We start from the raw sequence: 24,656 nt of genomic DNA on the forward strand, positions 1-24,656 counted from the left end.
TTCATCCCACTCCTTTTCGGTTTAGATGGTTCACACTGCATTTTGGGTGACAGGTTTTCACAGTTAAATTTTCAGAACCTCTGTTAATAATGAGAAAATCCTCCATGAAATTTCACATCCTGGTCGCCTCAAGCACAGGAGAGTGGTTTAAAAAAAAAAAAAAACAACAACTCAAGTGCTTTTATTTGTTTTGAAGAAGAAACACAACAGATGAGTATTTTTCTTTTTCTTTAAAAGAATTGTACTGTGTTGTTATGGATATATTTTTGATATATGATGCCTATAATCATTGGCTGAGGCCAGAGTAACCTGGAAATTACTTAAAATGTGTTTCAAAATAGATTTCTTCTGGAGTTTGAACTAATTATAATTGATTTTTGGTAGGGGTTGTTGATAAAATTGGAAAAGGCAATGGCACCCCACTCCAGTACTCTTGCCTGGAAAATCCCATGGTCGGAGGAACCTGGTAGACTGCAGTCCATGGGGTCTCGAAGAGTCAGACACGACTGAGCGACTTCACTTTTACTTTTCACTTTCATGCATTGGAGAAGGAAATGACAACCCACTCCAGTGTTCTTGCCTGGAGAATCCCAGGGACGGCAGAGCCTGGTGGGCTGCCGTCTATGGGGTCGCACAGAGTCGGACACAACTGAAGCGACTTAGTAGCAGTTGTTAAAATGTGTAGATTCATGTTACAGGAGGATACCACGTAGATTATTGAAGGGTGAACGTGTTTCTGTGTGCCTTCATGTGTTTCTGTAAGAATGCTTTTCAGTCTCTTGTTTGTATGCCTGAAACGTCTGTGGGCATGGGGTCTAAGTGAGGAAAACCAACATAAACCATTACGGTTTTTAATCATCGTGCCGTGTTCCGTGTACAGTGTTGTGTCAGTCACGTCTGTGGGGCCTGTTTGTAAGCGGAGCTGCCCACACGGTCTTGTCTGTTCCGTGGAGTCCCCTTTGGGCAGACTGAGGGCAGCCCCTCCGAGGGTATCCGAATCTTCACCCTTGGGACCCACGGGTGTGCTGTGTCACTCGGCAGGCAGAGGGTTGAGGCTGCTTGTCAACTCACCTCACAAGAAGCAGGTTACCCTGGGCTGTCCAGGTGGGCCCAGTGAAAACCAGGGTGAAACCAGGGTGTCCTCTAATCTGGAGTCACTAGTTCTCTAGTGCAACGGTCCCCAACCCCTGGGCCGCAGACCACTACCTCCCGTCAGGTCAGTGGTGATGTTAAATTAGAGATAAAGAGCAGAGAAACTGTAGTGTGTCGGATCATCCGGAAACCAGCCCCCTGCCCCTGATCCGTGGAAAAACTGCCTGCCACAAAATCGGTCCCCTGGTGTCAAAAAGGCTAGGAAGCACTGGTCTCGTGGGTCTAGGGGAGAAAGAACAGAGCCAGGGCCAGAAGGCGTCTCTTTGGTCTTTTCGGGTCTGGTGCACCTCTGGTGTCTCTCTGGTTCTCTTCACATCTGTGGGGGGACAGTTCAGTGTCATGAGGGGATAATAGATACCAAATAGTCCCTCAGAATGCAAACAGAACTACCGTGTGACCCAGCGATTCCACTCCTGGATTTATATCCAGAAGAAAATGTAAATACTAACTTGAAAACGTTTTTCAACAACCCCAGTGTTCATAGCAGCACTGTTTACAAGCACTGAGCATGGAAGCAGCCTGACTGTCCATTGACGACCGATGGATAGAGACAATGGGCTACAGACGCACACATACACACAGTAGAATATTGCTCTGCCATAAAAAGAATGGAAGTCTGCCATTTGCAGCGATGTGGATGGACCGAGAGAGTATTATACTTGGTGAAATAAGTGTCAGAGAAGGACATACTGTGCATCCCTTATATGTGGAATCTAGAAAATAAATGAATGTATATTGCAAACCAGAAACAGACTCACAGACACAGAAAACAAGCTAGTGGTTACCAGTGGGCAGAGGGAGGGGCAAGATAGAGGCGTGGCATTAAGAGATACAAACTACTGTGTATAAAGCAGATAAGCAACAAGAATCTTCTAATACAGCACAGGGAATTATAGCCATTATCTTGTAACAGCTTTTAATGCAGTATATAGCCTGTAAAAATATTGAATCACTGTGTAATATAACTGAAATGAAAATAATATGTAAATCAACTTTACTTCAGTGAGGGGGGAAAAAAATTAGTGTGTTACTTGGTTTTCCAGCAATGGAGTATTGATTTTTTTTCCTTCAAATAATGGCAGTTTAGTGTAGCAATTAACATTGAATCGAGAGTGCTTTTTCATCATTTTCCTTGATTAATGATCTGAGTGCTCTTGTTCTTATCACCTAGTTGCTCAATTAAAATTAGTGTCTTGCAATCAAATTCCTTCTGACATTATAATGTAATTCTAATAGAATTTGCTTTAAAAAGGAGACAGAGCATTTGTGTCAAATCCATTTCTGTGCCTCCCAAGCCAGTTTCCACTTCTCTCTCTACGTTCTTGCAGTAATAGCTTTCTTTTCCTCTCTTACGAAGGCCTCCAAGATGGCACAAGGAAAGGAATTAGACCTTAGGTACCCCCTGCCCAGAGTTTTTGGTTATATTTGATGGTACTAATAAGATAGTATAGAGAACTTAGCACAGGATAACATGAAAGGAAAAAATTATAATTTTTTTTATTAATCACAGGAAGTCATTGATAATGGTTCATATATATCATTCTAAAAGTGATTTCTCATACATCTGGTTTTGTAGCCTATACTCAGTATATATTCAGCATCTAAGATACATTTTTAATAGCTAGAGATTACTGTATTATATTGATATACCATGAATAACCATTATCTTGCTGTTGGGCATACATATGTTTGTTTGTTTGGGGAGACACTGTCATAATTCTTGTATAAAACTAGTACTGACATCTCAAATCTTTTTTGGCATCTCTCTCTTTTTTTAAAAAGATTTCTTTCATCTTATATGTCATCAAGCTTCCTCCCACAGAGATAAGATCATCCTTACCAATGGTATAAAAATTTTGAGACTCTATCAGTTTTAAACATGAGTCTCTTAAAAAAAAACTATTACAAAACCTATTTTCCATTTAATTTCTACATTGAGTACTTGTATAAATGAGAAGGGAAGTCTGTTTTCTTCTCAGTTTTTAAATTAGTGATTAGTATTTTTATTAATACTCTTTATGTATTATGTCTCATATCAAAGCAAATGCTAAATTGAATGAAAATACTCCCTTGATGGCTTGCAGCATAACACATTTGCTTTATGTAATTGGATCTGAAGTTCAGGGTTGTGTTAATTGATTATACCAAGTGCAGTTCTAGTCAGAAGAGAGATTTTAAGTGTTTTGAAGGCATGCACTGAATAGATTTCTTGGATGTCTTTAGCCAAATGGAATATTTGAGGGGAAAAAGGGAAGATTAAACATAATATATTCAAGAGATAGATCACAAGTTCATCACCAGGCAGGTTCAGGCTAGGTTAAGGGTGCTTTAAGAGAAGAGGTGTTTATGTACTAGACAGAGTTGACTAGAAGAAACAGCATGAATTTTTTAAAATTTACTGCCTCAAACTGAGATACATGTTTGCATTTCTTGTGGATAAAAATAGAAAGCCAGTGAAGGAGGTAAGCATTCCTGTGTACCTGTATATGTAAAGTAAGGCTCTGTTGGCCACAGAATTGGAGGCAAGTAGAAGAATCCCCTCCTCACAAAGACAGGGCTGTTGGAAACTGAAGTGTTTTCCCTAACCCATCACTCACCTAGAGCATCAGAAGTGTTTCCTCGACAGAAGTAATGACACCAGGGTTGTTTCTCACCTCTCCCTGCCCCGGGCCGACTGCAGTGTGGCAAGATTTAAATGCAGACTAATTCTTCCTAGCTCACGTGGAGAGCCAGCCATCAAACCTCTCTGCCTTTATCAGCTGTGTTCTTCCCATCTCATGAGTTCATAGGCCTATGGTAATGTATCATAAGTGACTTACAGGTGTCTCTCTGATCATTGTGATCTGCACTGTTATTATCACCTAAAAACACTGAGGGAAGATTTTCAAGGTTTTTAATGTTTTTTTCTAAGATTGTCCAAACCATGACACCACTCTTCTATCAGTCCATGACTGTGATAATCAGCAGTCTCAGCTGTGTTCCTCCTTGACACAGGGCCTTTCATAAGGGTAGGTCTACTATGTCTGCTTCATCCTCTACCAGCCTTTTACACACGTGATCCAGCCAAAAATAGGAGACTCATGGGAAGGGAGAAAAGCGTGACACTCGATTAAGAAAAAGAGAAGTTACAGAAAGAAGCAGGAACCACAGATGACCCCAGCCTGGCATTCCAGACGTGGAACTCCCACCCACCTGCACAAGAAAAGATCTCAGCAGCTTCTCTTAGATCATCAGAGAACTGAGGTCACAGGACAAACCACTGCCCCAGAACTGGGAAAGACAGATTCCAAGGATCACAACTTACCAGGATATGGGAGGTTTGAACGACACTGCCAGCTAGGCTGACTTCATCCATGTTTGTAGAACACAAAACTCCCACCTGCAGAATATACGTTCTTTCAATGCTCCCTCTCTAAGATGGGGCATGCGCTTGGCCATAAAATAATATATTTGAAGAGACTTATACCACCAAGACCATGATGTTAATGAGAAAATAATTCTAATAATCGTTCTAGATAGTTCTCACATATTGGAAAATCAAACGGCAGCTTCTAAATTAATCCTTGGGTCAAAGAAGAACCCAAAAAGGAAATTGCAAACTCTCACTGCACCGGTAACGAACACACAGAATCACCAATGTATTTGTGGGATTTATGTAAAGAGGTGCTCAGAGGGAAGTTTGTATCTTTAAGTGCTTGTGTCAGAAAAGGAGAGGGACATGAAATCAGCAGCCTTCCTCAGGTGGGCGTTCAGGGCTGCTCGGCAGTCACGCTGTAATTCCTGCACTAATTAGTTTCCTGCCTGTTTCACATCTTTTCTCCCCGCAGCCCCCCATCCCAGATTGTGAGCGAATGATTTGCTTATTTCACTGGGAAAATAAAAGCTATTCCGGGAGAACCAGACACCCCCCTTCTGCCATCTCAGCCCTCTGCTTTGCCTCTGCACTGGCACGTCCTGCCCCATCTGCCTACGGTGGTGATTCCAGGACTGGGTTTACCCGCTTCTTGCCTGCTTCACACACCCCTGACACCTGTCTGCATCCTTCCTACCAAATACTCATTTATTGAGAGATTACCCTCTGCCCGTTGCCCCGTTCCTTGCTCCCTTCCTTCCCAACAAGATTTTTTGAGCTTGGACTCAAACTCGTGTGGTACAGATAAATCCCTAATTGGTTCTTTGTCAGTTAAGAATGAATCAGTGGCTCTTACCTCTTCGTGGTCTTTAATTCAGAATTAGTTCGGTTCAGCTATTATCGGACTTGCCATTGGAAGAGTGAGTCAAATTAAGCTCTTCGAACGAGTTACTGTTCGTAGAACTGAGTGCTGTGGTTGCAACGCTTTATTCTCGTTCATCAGAAAATATAGTTCCTCCTATTTTCTTCTCTTTAGTCACTTGTCAGCTTCCAGCAGCTAGTAGAAGATTAAGTTTGCAAGTCTTTAATTTCTGTTTGTTTTTATAAATCGAGAACTTCCAAAGAGAGTAGAGTGTCTGTTGTGTTTTTTCAAATAGGATTAAGCAGTGAAGGTGGAGGGTCCGTGATATTGATCCTTTTTGGCCTGTTTAGCATCTGCAGAGTGTGTTTTGAGAACATTCAAGTCGCTTCAGGAAGAGGCTGTGCTGTCCATGCCTGAGTTGTCAGTGATACACACTGTTGCTATTAATTAGATTTCTGCAGCGCTGAAGGGAAAGGGGTTTTCTTGGAGTTGCACTGGAATTTTTTTTTTAAACCATGAATGGTCAAGTAGAAAAAAATTAGTTGGTTCCATTTTGATTACATCTGACATTCCAAAAAAACAGCTGCTAGACTTGAATCCAAACCATTTGGAACACGGCGCTTTGTCTCCAGGTCGTGCAGCTGAATGGGCAGGCGTCTTCCCACACGGGCTTCAGAAAACGGTCTGAAAGGCGTTACTGGTGTTTCAAAACCAGTCAGTTTGAAAATGTGATGTCCACAGTGCTTGCCCTGCGGAACCCCAACACATGCGGGCATGTTAAAGATTTTGAGACGCCTGAGGCGTATACATGTTTCATCTTTCTAGTCCAGCATTTCCCAAATGTACCTGAGCTGGGAGCCTTTGTTGGCTGTGTCCTTGTGGATGAGAAAACACTGGTACAGGTTATGTGTTTTTATTCAAGAGATGCTGAGCACTGGCTAGCGCAATCAGTGCAGAGACCACAGGCGTGGCCCACGCCCTTACAGGACTTGTGTAAAAGAGCCAAGAGGAGGGGTGTAGGATGTGTCCTGTGACTAAGATGTCCTCTGGGTATCTGAGGACACAGGGAGGGGCCTCTGATCTCACAGACCCCAGTCTGCTTCCCGAAGGATGAGTTTTAAGTGTGTGCATTTTTGTTCGTTTCTTCAAATCTCTTTTTGAGCACCTACAATAAGCCAGACACGCCCTAGACCTTGGCGATTGATGTAGCAATGCATAGAGTCCCCCTGTCCTGGATCGTGTGTTCTTGTGGAAGGAGGCAGGCCGGAAACAGGATCACTAAATACAAGTGTATAACTTATGTGGCGGTGAGTGCTCAGAGAACAACATAGCAGGGAGGGGATGGGGCGGGGGGTGTGTGGGGGTTTGTTTACATCTGTGAGTGTGTATACAGAGAGGTGATTGCCATTTAGCTAGAGAACATCTGCCTTGGAAGATGACATTTGGGTCTAGACCTGGGTGACAGAAGTGGTCCAGGCGGGAGGTACAGGAGATGTGAAAGCCTGGGCAGGAGCGGGCGTGTCTGAGCATCCGCAGGGCCGTTTGGTTGGCAGGAACGTGCGAGGGAGATGGCAGCAGGGGATGGGCCCGGAAGTTCACTGAACTGGACCCGGCAGAACCTTCTGAGTCACTGCCCGCCTTCATCTCTTCTTCTGAGTGAGGTGACAGCATGAAGGGGTTTGAACACGCAGAGGACTAACAGCATCTATGAGCAAGTGGGGAGGGTTTAGGCAGTGTGTTCTGCTGGAGCCCAGAAAAAGGACAGAGCGAAAGTGCACGGGGTCCCCATGCCTGCTCAGAGCCTTGGGTTTGGTCTTGAGATGACGGGAGCAGTGAAGGGTTGGAATAGCAGCATCCTGATGTGCAGATTTAAGGATGGAAGGTGAATCTGGACCCAGGAAAACAAAGCTGTTGATGTAATTCAGGAGAGAAACAGGAAGGGCCGGAGCTCAGCGGGTGGGGCGCAGGAGAGGTTTGGTGTCTGCCAGTGGAGGGAGGGAGCAGTCACGGTGACTCTGTTCTTTCTGGGGCTTCATCGCGGATGGACCATGCCTTTGCATGTAGAGGTGTGGGTTTGAGTTAATGGGAACATGAGCTCCTATGAGAACTTGTCCAGGGATTGCGATTCTTACAGGACACCAGCATGGAGATGTCTATTAGGTAATTAGACACACAAGGCTTGCTCGGGAAGTTCATAATAAAGGCAGCAAACAGCCATTACCATTGGACGCCGCATCTAGTTACAGTGTTTAAAAGCATGCATAATTCATCTGAAGACTCTTTTTTTTTTAAATTGGTTTGCCTTTTGGAACCATTTTGTGTATCGCGTGAGTGGGGACTGTCGGCAGTATTTCAGGTGACTCCAGAGAGCTGCATCGCAGGTTTTCAGCTTCAGGAGAAACGAGCTACTGCTTAACTGAGATAAGAAGTCAAAGTCCCCACTCCCATTTTTAGTGGTGTTCATTGATTCCTTTCTTAATCTTATTTCCTCAGACAGCATTCCTGTTATTAAGACAGTTACACTGTTAGAATTCATGAAATTATACAGATTTTCAATTCTTAAGAGATGCTTATCCAGTATCTAGGAGTAACCACTGAAGCAGCAGAATATTTCGGTCCATTTTATTAAGTAAGCAGGACATTTCCAAGTGTCTCATGACCTGAGATAATTCATGGGAAGTTGCTGATCTCTAGCCAAGAAAGCTGAGGGAAGTACGTGCTAAGGCAGGGAATCAGAAGATAGGAGACCCACGTTGTCGTTTCATCTGTTCCTCCCACTTTCTCGGCACGGTGTCTGGACGGACCACCTGGTGCTCAGCTTAGTCACCTGGAAGGCGGGAGCAGTGGCTCCGTGTTTGGCTCATGAGTTCTCAGTCATCATACAGGTAGTGCCAGAAGGCTCTGTCCCAGGTGGGGACAGCTGGGGATGCCCAGTGGGCACAGGTGGTTCTTAACTCCCGTGGAGGTGATAGTCTCGGGGTTCACAGCAAAGACTAAGGAGAGTGAGTGTGAGAGCACCGTGTAAACTGTAAAGCGCGGTGAAAGCGTTACAGTTATTCTCGCTCCAGGTGACTCTTCTTCCTGGAAGGTTCAGGCTCTCTTCTCTTTTGAGTGATAAGTTGATAGAATATGCAGATAAAACCAATGCATCTTATACCCGTCACAAAAATTAAGTCAAAATGGATCGTAGACCTAGATGTAAAACAATGAAATTCCTCAAAGATAGCAAAGGAGAAAATCTAGATGACCTCGGATATGACTGTGACTTTTTAGATACGGTACTAAAAAGGCATGACAGTGAAAGAAATAATTGATAAGCTGGACTTTATCCAAATTAAAAACTTATGTTCTACAAAAGATATTGTGGAGAAGGCCAACAACTGGGAGAAGATGTTTCCAAAAGACATAATCTGATAAAGGACCATTATCCAAAATATATCCAAAGAACTCTTAAAACTCAGCAATAAAAAACATAAACAACTTGTTTGGAAAATGGGCGAAAGATCCGAACAGACCTCTCACTGGAGAAGATGTGCAGATGGCAAACAAGCCCATGAAAAGATGCTCCACATCACAGTCTTCAGGGGAACACAGCTTAAAACAAGATAAAACACACCTATCAGAACGGCCGAAACATAAAACACTGACAGCACCAGGCGCGGACGAGGGTGGAGAGCAACAGGAGCTCTCGTTCATTGCTGGTGGGAACGCAGGATGGTCCAGCCACTCTGGAGGACGGTTTAGCCGTTTCTTAAAGAACTAAACGTACTCATGCCGTAGCATCTAGCACTCATGCTCCTTGCATGCTTGCTGCTGCTGCTGCTAAGTCGCTTCAGTTATTTCCAACTCTATGCGACCCCAGAGACGGCAGCCCACCAGGCTCCCCCGTCCCTGGGATTCTCCAGGCAAGAACACTGGAGTGGGTTGCCATTTCCTTCTCCAGTGCACCTTGCATGCTTAGTAGGCAGTTATTAAATGTTTGTTGAGTGAGTAAAGGAATGGTGTTAGGATTTGGAAATTGAGTGAAAGCAGATACTGATTCCGATCTTGTGAAATTTTCAGAAATGTTATTAATTACACTTTAAGGAAGATGGGAGGTATGTCTCGCACTCATGGGAAAGAAGAGATCTGTACAGAAAAGTTTAACTCAGAATTCAACATACTGATTTTTAGGGAGGGCCAGAGTTAGCATTGTATACCTAGATTTTGAAATATGAATTAGAAGAATTTAATGCCATTGGAAGTGTGAGGCACTGTATAAGATATCTGACGTTGCTGATTGTGAATGAGGTTAAAACCCTGAATTTAGAAGCCAACATGATTTGTTGAATCAAATTTGTTTACTTGGGAAGTAAAAGGAAAGTTCAGGTCCTGAACTGTGTATGCGTAAAGCATGCAAAATGAGAGCTAGTTTTTTCCCAAAGAAGCTTAATTTAGTGGGAAGCAACTTGGTGGGGTCGGAAAGCTCATAGTAAAAATTCTGTATTATCTGGGTCATTTAAAAATCCTACAACTTGGGGTCACTTTCAGATACATGTGAGTATTCCTAATAAATTTTGAAAAATCCTACAGGCCTTTGATAGTGATGCATTTTGTGATGATTTGCACAAAACCACATGTGCGGAGGTTGGCGCTGGGCTTGGGTGAGAGTGTGGCCTCTGACAGGCGGCCTTCTGTTGGTGCCTTCTGCAGGCAAACATGCTGAGGACATATTCGGAGAGCTGTTCAACGAGGCCAACAACTTCTACATCCGCGCAAACTCTCTGCAGGACAGGATTGATCGCCTCGCTGTCAAGGTCACCCAGCTGGATTCCACGGTGGAAGAGGGTAGGTCATCCCTGGAGAGTGATGCTGAAGGAGGGCAGGGAGTCACCCTGCTGCTTCCTTGAGGTCGTGCGCTCATCCTTCATCTCGTCTTTTCCTAGAAGAAAAGCAAGGGGAAAAACCCACAGCGCAGGGTTACTTAGTAATTAAGAGTCACATCTGGTCTACCTTGTGAACCACACTCAATTTGTAAATAAACGACACACGCAGTATTTGTTTTAAAGGACTCTCTGAATGCATTCAGTGTTAGAAGTCCTAATGGAGGTTACTGGTAGTTATTGGAAAGATACTTTCTTACCGGAAAAATCACAGACTCACTCCAAAGATACTGTCCAGCTAAGAGAGCCCTGTACCCTCTGCCCCGCTTAGGACCGATTATAAGTAATTGAGCCGATCCTGCTGACTTAATTGCCCAGAAATGAAGGGCTTCAGGCCTCTGAAACAAAGTTAATATCCACAGGTGCTGTGAAGTTAACTGATGGTCATTTTGATGACGTTCCCTGAAATTGGGATAGTTTCAAAAAAAATTAAAATTCAACAATCCCTTAAAAAATTTTTCGCTTTTTGTCTCTTTCAAATAAAAGAGTATTTTGGGGGGAAAAAACTATCCCCCCAAATCAAGATGTGCCATTTTATATTTACTTTGAAGAAAACACTCAAATTAAAAATTATTTTTCCCTTTATATAGGCAGTTACAGTTTCCCTCCTGGCATTAAAATGATCCTAGCATCTTATTTTTCTACTAGGCCTTCAATAGCAGTATTAATAAAAACTGAAAGTTTTTTTTAATGTAGTTATTTATGAAATTCATCCCTCATCACTCAAAAAAACATGTTTTCTTATCTTCAGATCTGTTTCAAAGGTCAAAATTAGATTAGTGAACTAAAAATTTAAAAAGTGTAGAACATTGAGACTTTAATATTTGTTATGAACATTCTTACTTTTCCAACAGAAAGTAGGAAGTTAGAGATGTGCTCTTTTTAATTTAATTTTAAAATGTGTCTTTTATTTAAAAGGAAAAGTTTGAATAGCTACTGGGTCTATTCAGACAAGGAGTTTTAATATTTTAAATCAATCATATACTTTTCAAATGGTATAAAAAATGATTTTAAAAATATTTGTCTTTATTCAGCTTTTTGTTGACTCTTGCAGTTGTGATGCTTGTGATAAACTTTACCCTGGAAAAGGTTAGCATCGTGAGATTCTACAGCACATTTTATATAGCCTTACATTCCCTTCCCAATCAGTATTCTCCCTTAAGACTTTCCTTGGTGGATATTCCTATAGAAGAATCCTTGACCAAGTCAGGAAATCTATGCTCTATGTGATCCTGCCACTCCGTTGGGCAATCTTGGAAAGGTCATTTAACACCCCTGACCGTCAGCCTCATTGGTCCAATGGGTGAATGTGCCTGTACACCCACCTCAAAAAGTCATGTCAAGGTCAGATGAGTTGATACCTGAGATGCAGTATGCCGTTCAGACTCAAGAAATGAGTGTAAATAGCCTGCTTCTCTCAGACTCCTTAGTGCAGATTTGTATCATGCTGCTTAATTTTCAGAACTCTAGGTGTGCTGAAAAGCTTTACCATTTCTCCTTAATATTACTGTCAGAAAAACTTAATATACTTTCTACATTGGTGTATTTTTTGCAGACTTATTAACTGTTTGAATGGTTCCCCTCCCCCTGGATACCCCGAACCTTTGTGTTTACATACCTATTACACTCATAACTTTATCCCTGTGTGGTTTCTGAGAAATGCTATTTAAGTAAAGAATGATGCACTCATAATTAGGCTCAATGAAATCATTATATTGCCACAAAAGAAGGAAAGACATGATTTATAGAGATTACTGTTGTTTATCAGAGGGAGGGGTTGTGCATACTAGTAAACATGATTTTAAATGAACAATAGTAGGTACTATTATTCTGCTAGAATAGATGTTATGTATTCGGCTATTCTAGGAGATGTTTATGATTGTGAATCAAATTATACTTGTTTCTAAACGGTTCAAAATATTTCCACATAACCCGACTTGGGGGACTTTTCTCTAAACAGTGTCACTACAGGATATCAACATGAAAAAGGCTTTCAAAAGTTCCACAGTCCAAGACCAGCAGGTGGTTTCAAAGAACAGCATTCCTAATCCTGTTGCTGACATTTACAACCAGAGCGATAAACCGCCTCCTCTGAACATCCTTACACCGTACAGGTAGGTCTTCTGTGTACAGGTGCGTCCCCAGAGCCTCTCAGGTAAGTAAGTTGAGAGAGGTGGGCAGTGTGGTGAAAAGATCTTTTCAGACTTTGAGAATAATTACTGCAGTGTTATCCAGGATGAAATTGGGCTTCCCAGGTGGCACAGATGGTAAAGAACCCTCCTGCCAATGCAGGAGAGGCAGGAGACACAGGTTCGATCCCTGGGTCAGGAAGATGCCCTGGAGTAGGAAAAGACAACCCACTCCAGTGGGTTCTTGCCTGGAGAATTACATGGACAGAGGAGCCTGGCAGGCTACAGTCCTTGGGGTCACAAAAGAGTCGACTCTTAGCAGCTCAACAACAAAAACAACCACGATGACATTAGTGATTTACAGAATTTCTAAAGTTTGAGTATTTCAAAATACAGATAAGCTTACCAAGGGAAGTGTGAGCTCTGATGTTAGCTTTCAGATGCAGATATCGTGAGTAGAAGATGGCACATTACATAGTAATGGTGTGTGATTGTGTTGATCCTCACGTTCAAAGTCAAGTTTAAAGGAGTTGCATAATTCATCTCTAATGCAGCCAAGTACCTGTCTCAGCATTTCAGCCCCACAGACATGTGTTATTTAATTCAGAAACGTGTGTTCTGCAGTGTTGGGTTTTCTAAGAGTGAATATAGAATCAAGAAGGTATCCTTTCATTTGAATTGGTAGGACACTCTATCAGGACCAAACTTCCTAGAAAAAGAACGAAAAATAAACTGTACAAAAATTATTATGAAGACACTAAAAACGCTCTTTAGAACTCCTCTCCGACCTGCTGCCGCGTCACTGAGTTCTTTCCTGTTTCCATGTATTGGGTTGGCTAACAGGTTCATTTGGGTTTTTTGGAACAGCTACAGGAAAACCCGAACGAACTTTTTGGCCTACCCAGTAATTCTCTGTTCGTCCCCATCTCTCACCCCCTGTAGAGCTCGCTCCTCAGCCTCTGATGAGCTTAGACTGGTGGGGGTGATCCTCGCAGCCCCCCAGGATTAGCTCCACTGGGTGGTGCCCCCACCTTCCTGAATTCACTGAGTCCTCCACGTCCGTTACTGCTCTCCTGGGTCTGGTAGCCCTTCTCAGGCAGTGCCCAGGGGTTCTCTTGGTCTGAATTCCTGTCCTTTCTCGGGGTCCAAAAGGAGATGTTTGGATCCATCCTTTATTGGAGCTCTACTGGGAAAGTAGTCGTTCAGACTGCATCCCTTTCTTCAGCATGGACAGAAAGATGCTCCAGGAAATGAAATAGGGATTCCATGGAAGCTGTGATGGGAGAGGATCAGGATACCACATTTTTCTATGAAACAAATGTATGTTTCTGGAGTCTTTAGATACTCAACTTAAAGATTAATAGTAGTATTGTAAACCTAATTTTTTTTTTACCTTTTTAAAATTTATTTTTAATTGAAGGATAATTGCTTTATAATACTGTGTTGGTTTCTGCCGTACATCAACATGAATCTGTCATAGGTGTACACATTTCCCCTCCCTCTTGTACCTCCATCCTGCCTCCTGCTCTGCTGTATGTAAAATAGATAGCCAGTGGGAATTTGTCATGTGACTCCGGGAACTCAAACCGTGGCTCTGTGACAAGCTAGAGGTGAGATGGGATGGGAAGCCTAATGCTTTAACTTGTGAATTTGCTTTTGTTCAGCAGACATTTTTCTGGGGGCAATTTCAGCTTTATTTATTCCAGAGCCAGAGAACTTACTAAAATTTTCCTAAGAAACCTCACTAAATATTTTGTTATAAAGGAAAAAAGAAACCCAGAAAACTCAATGAACCACTCATATTTGACTAATCAAGATCATGATTAAATATTTGTGGTGGTTAAAATTTTTAATTGCATAAAATAAATTGATGCTCATATATATTGTGTATATTCAGTTTTATAGAAAAGAAAAATATCTTTTAATAGTGTGTTTAAAAATAGTCATGCCAACTCAAATCTACTTTTTATTAATGCAGAAATATTTTGGTAGGAAAAAACACAAACTTTTGCAGTTGGATTTACATATGACAGTGACAACACAGTTTTAAATAAGTACAGTGTGAATGAAAAGTCAAGTGTTTAGTTGCAATAAACATAGAATATTTCTGCTTGTATTCTGGTGTCAAGGTTAACGTTTGCTTAAGTTATTATACATATTTGTTCCATTAAGTAGTAACTCCTCATCAAAGTATTAGCTCCACTTTTGAAAAAAGAAGATGCATTTTATACATTTTAAAATTGCAGCAAGTTGCTGCTCAGTTTTTCTATGTCCTCAAATATATTGACAACCTAGTAGTATCTTAGGGCAATAGTTTATATTTTTCACAACAATGTTTTCAGTAAAATCCCAATAATGCAGGTTGCTTGTCACTAGGAAATTGGGAAGAGAGAGGATTTTAAATAACTAAAGAATTGAAGTACAGAGTGGATTGTGCTGGTTTGTTAGCGACTTCCAGGCAGAGAATAGCCAGATCACCCTCCTGAGAGCCTGGCTTATCATTTGATGCTGAGAAGCTTAGAGAACCCGGCATAGCAGGGACTTCAAGACTAGTTTCCCTCGAGTAATTCATGTCACTTTGTTTGACTACTGGGCCACAAACTCTTTACTTATTTCTCTGATTTTTTTTTTCTTTCTCTGTATGCCTCAAATGACTAATTGAAATGCTGTCTTTAAGTGAAAATGTTTTGCTTCCTCTTGAAGGTAATATATAGGTCACATACTGTTTTTAAAGCATTAGCAGATAGAGTGTTCACTTCTTAACATGATTATTTTGAGCTTTGCTGTCTATTGATGTATATTACAACTTTGGGTCCACGTCCATGTTGGCTGCATTTTATTGACTTTGTGATGAATGAGTAGCATATAAAGACTTGAAATATTTTTTAATATATAGTAATTATAGCAGTTCTTGAAAACTAAATAGCTGCAAGTGAATTTTCTTTGTGAGTTACTTCCATTTAGAACCCTGGAGAAGGGAATGGCAACCCACTCCGGTATTCTTGCCTGCAGAGTTCCATGGACAGAGGAGCCTGGTGGGTTACAGCCCCAGGGGTCACAACATGACATGACTGAGTGACTAAGACTTTCCATTTGGAAAGTATTTAGGTCATCACTTTCTATCCGAGTTACGTGTATGCACCATGAATATTCTGCTCCTTTCCTAATTGAATTATAGATGTTGGGCAAACCTGATTTTTAAAAAAAGGCAGAGTGCTTGCTAATTTTTATCCAAATAGCCTTGTTGCTCCAGAATAGAAGTGAACATATATGTGCTAAGAGATCCATCCATCTCTATATGTAGCCCCCATTAGAATAAACAGAACATACCTTGAAATAATTGTGGTATTAAATATTGCTGTTTATGAGCCATATTGTGATTTTGGGGTAGCAGTTTTCTAAATCTAAATATGCAAGAGTAGTTTTTACTTAATTATTCTAGAAAAAACTGCTGTTACTGCATGTTCACACATTTTTTTCAAATAAGAAAAATTGGGAGACTTCAGAGAGTATAGGATAGTTCAGATTCCTCATGCAGATGTTATCTTGTGAGTTTAAATGAACATTAATAATCACCCCATATGTGCGACCCCATAGACGGCAGCCCACCAGGCTCCCCCATCCCTGGGATTCTCCAGGCAAGAACACTGGAGTGGGTTGCCATTTCCTTTTCCAACACATGAAAGTGAAAAGTGAAAGTAAAGTCGCTCAGTCTCGTCCGACCCTCAGCGACCCCATGGACTGCAGCCTTCCAGGCTCCTCCGTCCATGGGATTTTCCAGGCAAGAGTACTAGAGTGGGGTGCCACTGCCTTCTCTGATATGAAAATATACAACCTTTTTTTCCCACCTGACTTGTAACACATTGATTTACAGAGATGATAAGAAGGATGGGCTGAAGTTCTATACTGATCCTTCCTATTTCTTTGACCTCTGGAAAGAAAAAATGCTACAGGACACGGAAGACAAAAGGAAAGAGAAAAGACGTCAAAAGGTAAAGAATTCAAGTATGGGAAATGTTCATATAAATGTGTAATTGAGATGCTGACTTAGAAATTAGAGATTTAAAGATCCGTACATTTTTTTAAACAGTTGAGATGCTGGGTTTTGTGCTGAAGTTTTTCTAGAGGTTGCATTCTTCACATGAAGATACCATTCAATCTAACACAGTAATACAGTGCTACTGGCAATAAATTCTATTGATTTATTCTCTAAAACTTGCTTTGCTTTCATAAAAGTAGTGGCAAAAATTTCAGTTTTGTCACTGCATTTTATAACTTTTCTCTTGCACTTTCAAATTTCATAAAGCAGTCAACCTTCCATATCAGTTAGAATTATCTGCTTTTGGCATTTTTAACATTATTAATTGTTGGGCTGCCACCTAACTGTAATTAAGACCTTGGTGAGAGAGGTTCGTATCGGATGGAAAAGCATGTGTGGTCAGCACACTGAGAGGATAGTATTTCCTGAAAATGAGCTGCTTCCCTTTGGTGGGGTGGTCGTAGGCAGGAGAACTGAGGTGCCTGCCTTGCAAACACTCTTAGAGGGACAAACCCACCCTCGGGTTCAGGAACTTCTATTTTGAAAATTGTCTCTTTGGGGCCCAGAAATTAGACTTAAATGACTGAAAATCAGTTAATTCTCCAAAGGCAATTAGTTGCCAAGCCTTTTATATATGAATGATGTTTTAAAAAATGACCATTTAGTGTGTGAGTTAAGAGCTCATTAGCATTTTGTGGGCCGGCTCCCTGGAGGCTTGAGACAACTAGGAGGTGCTGGCGCCGCAGGAGTGACAGTTCAGGATGGAAGAGGACTGGAGACTGGAAGACAGGATTTCAGAAAGGGAGCGCGGCAGTCGAAGACTGCAGGTGTGAAACGTTACCTCAAATCCTGGGAGGGAATATCTCAGATTGTCATCTGTGTGCTCTTCTCGGGGCTTCCCAGGGGGCTCAGATGGTAAAGAATCCGCCTGCAATGCAGGAGACCCAGGTTCGATCCCTGGGTCGGGAAGATCCCCTGGAGAACAGCATGGCAACCTGCTCCGGTATTCTTGCCTGGAGAATCCCGTTGGAGCGATTTAATGGGGAATCTTGGAAGGGTTGCTGGGTGTTCAAGTGGAGCAATATTCAAGCAAAGACACTGCTAAGGACTGAAGTGCAGAATGGGAAGATGCTGATCTCTCCAAAGAAGAACGGAGATTTGAAGGCCCATGGCTCTGAATCCCCGAACCTCTTCATGGCACCAGGGCAGAATCCCAAGACTTTACAAGTTCTCTCCTTTAAAGCATGCCTCCTTTCAGATGGCCTCCCAGAATTCCCTCGAAGCAGCAGTGTTCATTTTGGCAAAAATATTTAACTTTTCCACCACTGTTCTTCAGGGGAAAGCAGTCTTGTCGACTGTGTGTGATTACCCTCTGTACAGAATTATTTGTCATTTCCTTGGTGGTTTTGTCTCATCCTGTGTGCCTCAAACACATAAAATTCTGATGAGAATTTCTCCTTCATTCATTTGTATAGTGGTTCTTTTTTGAATGCCTTCTAAAGGCTGTGATGTAAAAGAAAGGACTATCACCCTCATGGAGATGAGAGTTGAGTGGGGGAAACAAACATTAAAAAAAGTCATGCCATCCTCTGGAACTCATAAGGAGGGAAAGAAATTTGACATTTTTAATACAAAATCTGCTTTCTATAGGAACAGAAAACGAGGCAAGGTAGCCTTCATTTCCCAGGATTCTAGAAACCCCAGGAGTCACACTCTTATTTGGAACAGACAAGCCCATGGGAAGGAAGAATTAGTTTAGAAAATTTGGGGAGAAGACATCCGTTGTTTCTGAACATGAAATTTCCTTCGTTTGCTGGTGTAAAAACATTTTTTTAAGTCATGCAAATAACGACGTTGGTGTCAGGCTGAAGTTGCAGAGCTGGAAAGTGAGGGATCGGGTGGCTTTGTTGGGGGTGGGCAGCAGGAGGCTAGGTGACCGTGGGGGAGGATGTGGAGAGGGGAGGAGGTCTGTCCCTGAGATGCAGATAGAAGAGGCTGGCTGAGCGGAGTGTGTGCGTGGAGGTGGTGGGGCTTCAGGATGGAGCAGCGTTCTAAATAGCAGCAGCTGAGATCATCCAGGTGTAAAAAGGAGCTGGGGACAGCCTTGGGGTCTTCATGTAGGCGGCGTAGCCAGGTGCAGATGTGTCAGGGTCAGTGTTACATCATAGTCAGCTTGTGTGTGTGTGTGTGTGTCGGCCGTGCATTGAGGGTAGATTGGAGGCTGAGCCATTGTAAAGAGAGTGGCAGATACCACCACACTTGTCCCTACCTGCTCAGCATTCATCTCTTAAAAGTAAGGGTGATAGCTATTAATTAGTCGAAGACAGTGACTCTCAAGCAGGAGGTATGTTGGAATCCGGAGAAATCTCCCTCCTTTTCTTTCTCTTGATTTTAAAAGCATTCAGACAGTACACACCAGTTGTAAAATGCCCAACCCATCCTGAAGTAAACACATGTGTTTAGAAAATTTGGAGGTGAGTGTCTCCCTTTCCCAGGCATAACTGCCCTCTGGTAACAGCTGTGCATTCATAATACAGGTGTACAATAGATACAGACATATCCATATCATGATATAATAAAGATGTACTTTGTTCTTCTTAATAGTTGTATTATATTCCAAAGTTTGGATACTTCATGAGCTATTTACCAGTTAATGAATTAATGAGTATTTAGGTTGCTTCCAAACTGTCCCTGATACAGCACTGGAGGGGTACCTGTACTCAGGTACAGGTATTTCTTCAGGGTCAGTTCCCAGCAGTGCAGTGTGGACTTAAAATTTTGAAAGGTGCCACCCTCTTGCTCTTGACCCTCTCAGGACTGGACCAGTTTATGCCCCTAACAGGACTCCTCCAGTTGTGAAGATTATCGCTATTGTTATTAGGCATTATCTTCATTTATTTAAAATTTTAAAATGTAGTTTTTAATGGTTCCTTTCCATTGACAGTTGGGAGTTCAGCTTGGGTGAGATCGCAATCCCCATGAGGGCAGACACCTGTCCTCTCTTGGTTTCCATTCATACCTTCCGGGCTTGGCAGGTGCCCCAGCCATAGTGAACATCTTGTTACCTGGATTTGTTCATTGCAGAGCCACGTGTGGAGGGGCTGTAAGGGGGGCGTAGGACTTAAAGGCTCATAGATCGGTTTCCAGAAGATCATCAGATTTCACGAGGGGAGCAGGAAGGACATATAAACACATATGGAAGTAGGGTCCTCACCTTTAAAAAAGCACCTGCATAGAACCCAAGTTATTTATTGAAGACATTTTTACTGGCAAAGTAGATCTGGAGCAGGAGTGAGAGGGAAGGTAAGTTCTTAACCTTGTTTTTAGTTTGTGTTAAGCTAGTTGCAGGGTTCACTCAAATATTCTGAAATAATCCTTTTGAAACTGAACACTTAAAATTATTTTGTGACAGATAATTACACATTAACAAGTCAGAGCAGTATAAGGGTGGGAAACGATGTCTCTGGAGCAGGCAGGTATTTCATGTGTATAAAATAGATCTAGAAGTATCGTACACTGAAAAAAAGCTAAATCTTAGTGAGGTGAGAATTCTTGACCAAAAATGATGGTAAGCAACTCTTGAAACTGCAGCACAGTAACTTTTACTTGTTGGTGTTAAATCAGTGTCTGTTCTCTTGGTTGGGTCTGAGTTGGGTGAGGGCGTTAGGAGGTTCTTGACCCGGGAGTGATGGAAAGGGGCCCGCCCTGTCTGCACCCCAGGCTCACTGCTGCCGTGGCAACCGCACTAACCTGCTCTTTTCCTTCCCTCTGTCTCGGCACGCTTGCCTTCCTCCTTGGACGTCAGGAGCAAAAGCGTATAGATGGCACAACCCGGGAGGTGAAAAAGGTTAGAAAAGCCAGAAACAGGCGCCAAGAATGGAATATGATGGCGTATGACAAAGAGCTTAGACCTGACACCAGGTTATCACAGAGCGCACACCACGGAGCGTCTTCTGAAGGATCCTTGTCCCCAGACACTAGGTGTGTGTATGTGTGTGTGTGTGTGTGTGCGCGCGCGCGTGTGCATGCATGCGTTGTGAGGGTGAGCGGGGCTTGGCTTCCCTGTAAGTGGAAGCGTAGCACGGCTTTGTGTTTATATGGACCACAGTGTGTTTCCAAACTTTCCCTAAAGATGAGTGTTGCATATGTTTTGAGTTTGAAATAATACTTTAGTTTTGTTTGGTGTTGGGTTACTTTGCATCATTTTCCATCTGTGACTTCACTTAATCATTCTACTAATCAAGATGTACTATTTTAACCTTGATTCTGAATTTGGGCTTAGTACCTGCCCATAACTGGCATTTTCATTTTGATAATCATTTCATTCTTTCTCTGCCTCTTTTGCTTAGAATTTTGCTTTTCCTTTGCCACTTGGTATCTGAAATGATTGGTAGCGATTGATGTGATCAAGGAATAACTTCATTGTTCTTCTTGATAACCTTTCCAAAAGGGATGAACAAAGTTTCCCCCCGTCCCTTTCAGTTTGCTAATCTTACGTATTCTAATTGCAGGAGGAGAATTCTCTTAGGAATTTAAGAATTGTTAGCAATTCAGTAAAACTGTTTTCTTGCAGATGTGAAAGACATGGTCACTAAGCAGCATCTATCCCAAAAGGGCTTCACTGGACAGGAAGAACTGACCAGTAATTGTAATTTACAGTTAATTTCGTATTTCTGCTTCTGTAAAGGTGGGCTCTTCCATCAGCATTTAAAAACGTGAATAGAGGATTCTTACATCAGCAGTAACCTGGACCTTGCAATAAATCTGTGTTTTAAGAAATGCGTATTAACCTCCGTGTTTAGCTCAGACTAATGTACAGAAGATGCTTAGTGCTCGGTGGGTACAGTTCCCATAAATACACTTCCCCACAAGGGCTGCCGGTCACTGACTGACGCAGGGTCTAGATTTTTCTGTACAAGCTGTTATCAGGTAATGATCTGACAATTCCTGGAGCTTTAACTGAGCTGTAGCCTCAAGTTTTAGTCTTTGTGTCAGTTTATCTCTGTAGAAAGTAAGACTGAAGATACACTTCCGCTCATAGTTCTTTGGGTGAGAAGTACGTGAACTTGACAGCTCCCAGGATGTCATATCTGCTGCTCGGTTTTCTCCAGCTAAGCTCTGACTGTTTATTCGTGCAAAACGTACACTTTGTAATAATCCATACATAAGTCTTTCCATAGGTACAGATGGAAAAATGAGTTTTTAAAAATCTTTCAGTTGAATTAATCGATATTCATTCTGGAATCTGAGATTAGACGTGCCATGCTGGGTATAAAATTGATGGATTATAGCCCTTAAATTATTTTGGATACTTTTTATTTTATGAAAGTATAACAGTTTTCTTATTATAAAATAAGATTAAATTTTTATATTTGGAAAAAATTATTCATAATCTTATTACCAGAGAAACCACTGTTTTTGTATTTTAGTATATTTCTCTTTTTGGTCTTTTTTCTGTACGTGTGTATATTTTTTACTTAATGAAATTGAAGTCTGCCCTGTGTTATTTACCTTTTGATTTTATAATGTCTCATATTCCTGGGCTTCTCTGGTAGCTCAGAGAACAAAGAATCGCCTGCAGTGTGGGAGACCTGGGCCAATCCCTGGGTTGGGAAGAGCCCCTGGAGAAGGGAATGGCTACCCACTCCAGTATTCTTGCTGGAGAATCCCTTGGACAGAGGAGCCTGGTGGGCTACAGTCCATAGGATTGCAAACAGTCAAACGCAACTGAGCGACTTTCACACGTTCCTGTTTTAAGTGTTATTTAGAAACGTGGTTTTTAATGGATGTACTCAGGGTAACTGAGGGAAATTTGAGCATTAAGTTTGATGGTATGTATATAATTTATTCTTGTAAGTAATACATTTTCAGCTCATCACACAAACTAATGATAAGTTTTCACTCTGTAGATCATCAGGAATGGTTTGATTCTAAGCATACGTTTAGGATGGGCCTTGATCAAATGCTTGTCCCTGGCTCCCCACATCAGTCGGGAAGCAGGGTGCCCCCCGGCCCCTGTGCTTCCCCCTTCCTCGCCCTGTTCTGGGTGTTGCAGCTGCCTGACCCTGGGTCGCAGCCACTCGACCCTGCCCTCCCGCAGAACCCCGAGGGCTTCATTTGCTTCTCCCACTGAGTCTCCACTGCTGACACTTCCTCCTGTCCCATCTTTTCTTCACTCTTCCACATTCTCTTTCCCCTAACAGATAACTCCTGGTGCCCCTGCAGCTTCAGGACCACCCGCCCGGGCTCACACGAGTGCCATGTCTCCTGGGGCTGATTCTGCCTTCCTGTTGGGGGGTCCTTTTCGCTCAGCAGTCACCCTCCTCCTCATCTCTTGTCCAGCCTACCAGTGTCCCCTGAACAGGGGCAGTGACACCTCGAGTGACCAGTCAGCCCCCTCTCCACTCCACCCCACCACCGTCACAGAGCCCTGCCCCCCAGGCTCTCCTGCTGTAATTCCCGACATTGGGCATGCCCTGCTCGCATCTGTCCTCCATCCAGTTTTGTCCTCCATTGCCTCCATTCGGCCCTCCATCACCCCGAACCTTACAGAACAGAGCTCTGAATCGTGCCATGATATTTCCAGCCCCGGCTCCTCACCCCATCAGAAGCACTCTGTAGCCTGTAGATAAGTTTGTTTCCATTTGAAAGTTGTACCCCGGCTATGACACAGTTACCCACACGGGGCCACGCTCCCATCATCAGGGAATCCAGAGTTTCAGGTATCTACATTTTTAAAATACGCTAAAACTAAGAACAGGTCAGATTCTTCCCCCACTGAAAATATTTTTAACTCCCTTGCCAACAGTTGGCATAGTTCAAAAGACAGTCATATGCACACCATAATGTGCAGTTCATACTGTACATGAGGGAAGAAGGAAGTGAGTTACAAATTATGTTTATATTGAAATTAGGGAAGAAAAAAGGAAAGAAAAACCAAAAACAGTAGTCTTCTGCCATTTAGAGAACTTTTCTATGCAGTGATGTCCTGGGGAAGCTGCTGTCTGAATTCCAAAGACCCGACGTGTGTTTGCCTCTTCCCTTCAGAGAGAGAGACACAAGCTGAATCCCAACAGAAGCCAGCAAATAAGTGTGAGAAAAGTCAGGACCAGAAGAGAAGAGTGGGAGAGAAGGAAGATGGGCATTGAGTTCATGAGTGACGCGAGGAAGCTGCAGCAGGCGGGGGGCGCGGCAGAGCACAGGACGCCCGCCGGGTTTGTGCTTCCGCTTGCTCCGGTCCCCGCCCTCACGGCCCCCTGCTTCGGCGTCACGAGAGGATGCTCTGCCCTGTACTGACCACACGTCCCATAACCCGGGTGACTAACGCCCTGCGGCGCTGCCCAGCCCTTCCCGCCCCCAGCGGTACCCCTAGGGTCCCAGCATTCTTCTGAACTCTGCCAACTAACACGGAGACGCGTGCACCCTTTCAGAGTTTCTTTCTCCCGCAAGCCTTGGAGGCAGCAAGAGGGCTTCTGCCTGCGGCACTGTGTTCCTTCTCTCTCTTTTGGCCATAAATACATCTCTCCTGTTCAAGAAAACTACCACTCACCTCATTCTTGACTTCTTTCTCTGTTCTTACCGTTCATTTTTTCCCCCCCGATTCATCTGCCATTTGTTAAGGTCTAGTTATATGCTCTCAGTTTAATCGCCGCTGAAATCTTCCACCTTGGATGCCGTTTTCAAGTTCAGCGCCCTGTCTTGGAGGCTCCTGTCTTACAAACGTGTCCGCTGCGATGCTGTGAAGGGGGCTGAGCTGTCTGTCGCTTGTCCGTCTGTCTGACCACGCACTTCACAGCTGTGGCTCTGAAACCTCGTAACCCTGGAGCTTTGCCGCTAAAGTCATGATTGCATTGTGCTTGGAAGCTCTTGTGGGCCTCGACCTTGTCGATAGTACAGGGAATAAGCGTGTGATTTCTGTGCCTTGCCGTGTTCTGATTTAAATGTACGCTGATGCCTGGTGGCCGGGGTGGGGGAAGTCTTCTTAACTGACGCCACTTTCTCCCACCCCTGGCTCTGGCCCGCAGGTCCCATGCATCGGATGTCACGGATTACTCGTACCCGGCCACCCCCAATCACTCTCTGCACCCGCAGCCTGGGACCCCTTCCTACGGAGCAGGTGACGGCCCGTCCCACGGGCCGGCAGCCCAGGCCCCCGAGCACGAGTTCCGGCCCCCGTCGGCCTCCGCCCGGCACCTGGCCC

At 43.1% G+C, this 24,656-nt stretch overlaps 1 protein-coding gene across 1 annotated transcript in view; it reads left to right on the forward strand.

Moving 5' to 3' along the window:
- Positions 1 to 24,656, forward strand: part of WASF3 (WAS protein family, member 3) — a 49,147-nt gene that overhangs the window by 18,550 nt on the left and 5,941 nt on the right. Inside the window, exons 4-8 of the mRNA XM_010851255.1 lie at positions 10,059 to 10,193; positions 12,249 to 12,402; positions 16,292 to 16,409; positions 23,504 to 23,670; positions 24,481 to 24,652. Of these exons, the coding sequence (XP_010849557.1) occupies positions 10,059 to 10,193; positions 12,249 to 12,402; positions 16,292 to 16,409; positions 23,504 to 23,670; positions 24,481 to 24,652 (746 nt within the window). The remainder of the gene's footprint in view (positions 1 to 10,058; positions 10,194 to 12,248; positions 12,403 to 16,291; positions 16,410 to 23,503; positions 23,671 to 24,480; positions 24,653 to 24,656) is intronic.

The sequence above is a fragment of the Bison bison genome, unplaced genomic scaffold (assembly GCF_000754665.1).
Source record: "Bison bison bison isolate TAMUID 2011002044 unplaced genomic scaffold, Bison_UMD1.0 scf7180017864299, whole genome shotgun sequence".
NCBI lineage: Eukaryota > Metazoa > Chordata > Mammalia > Artiodactyla > Bovidae > Bison > Bison bison.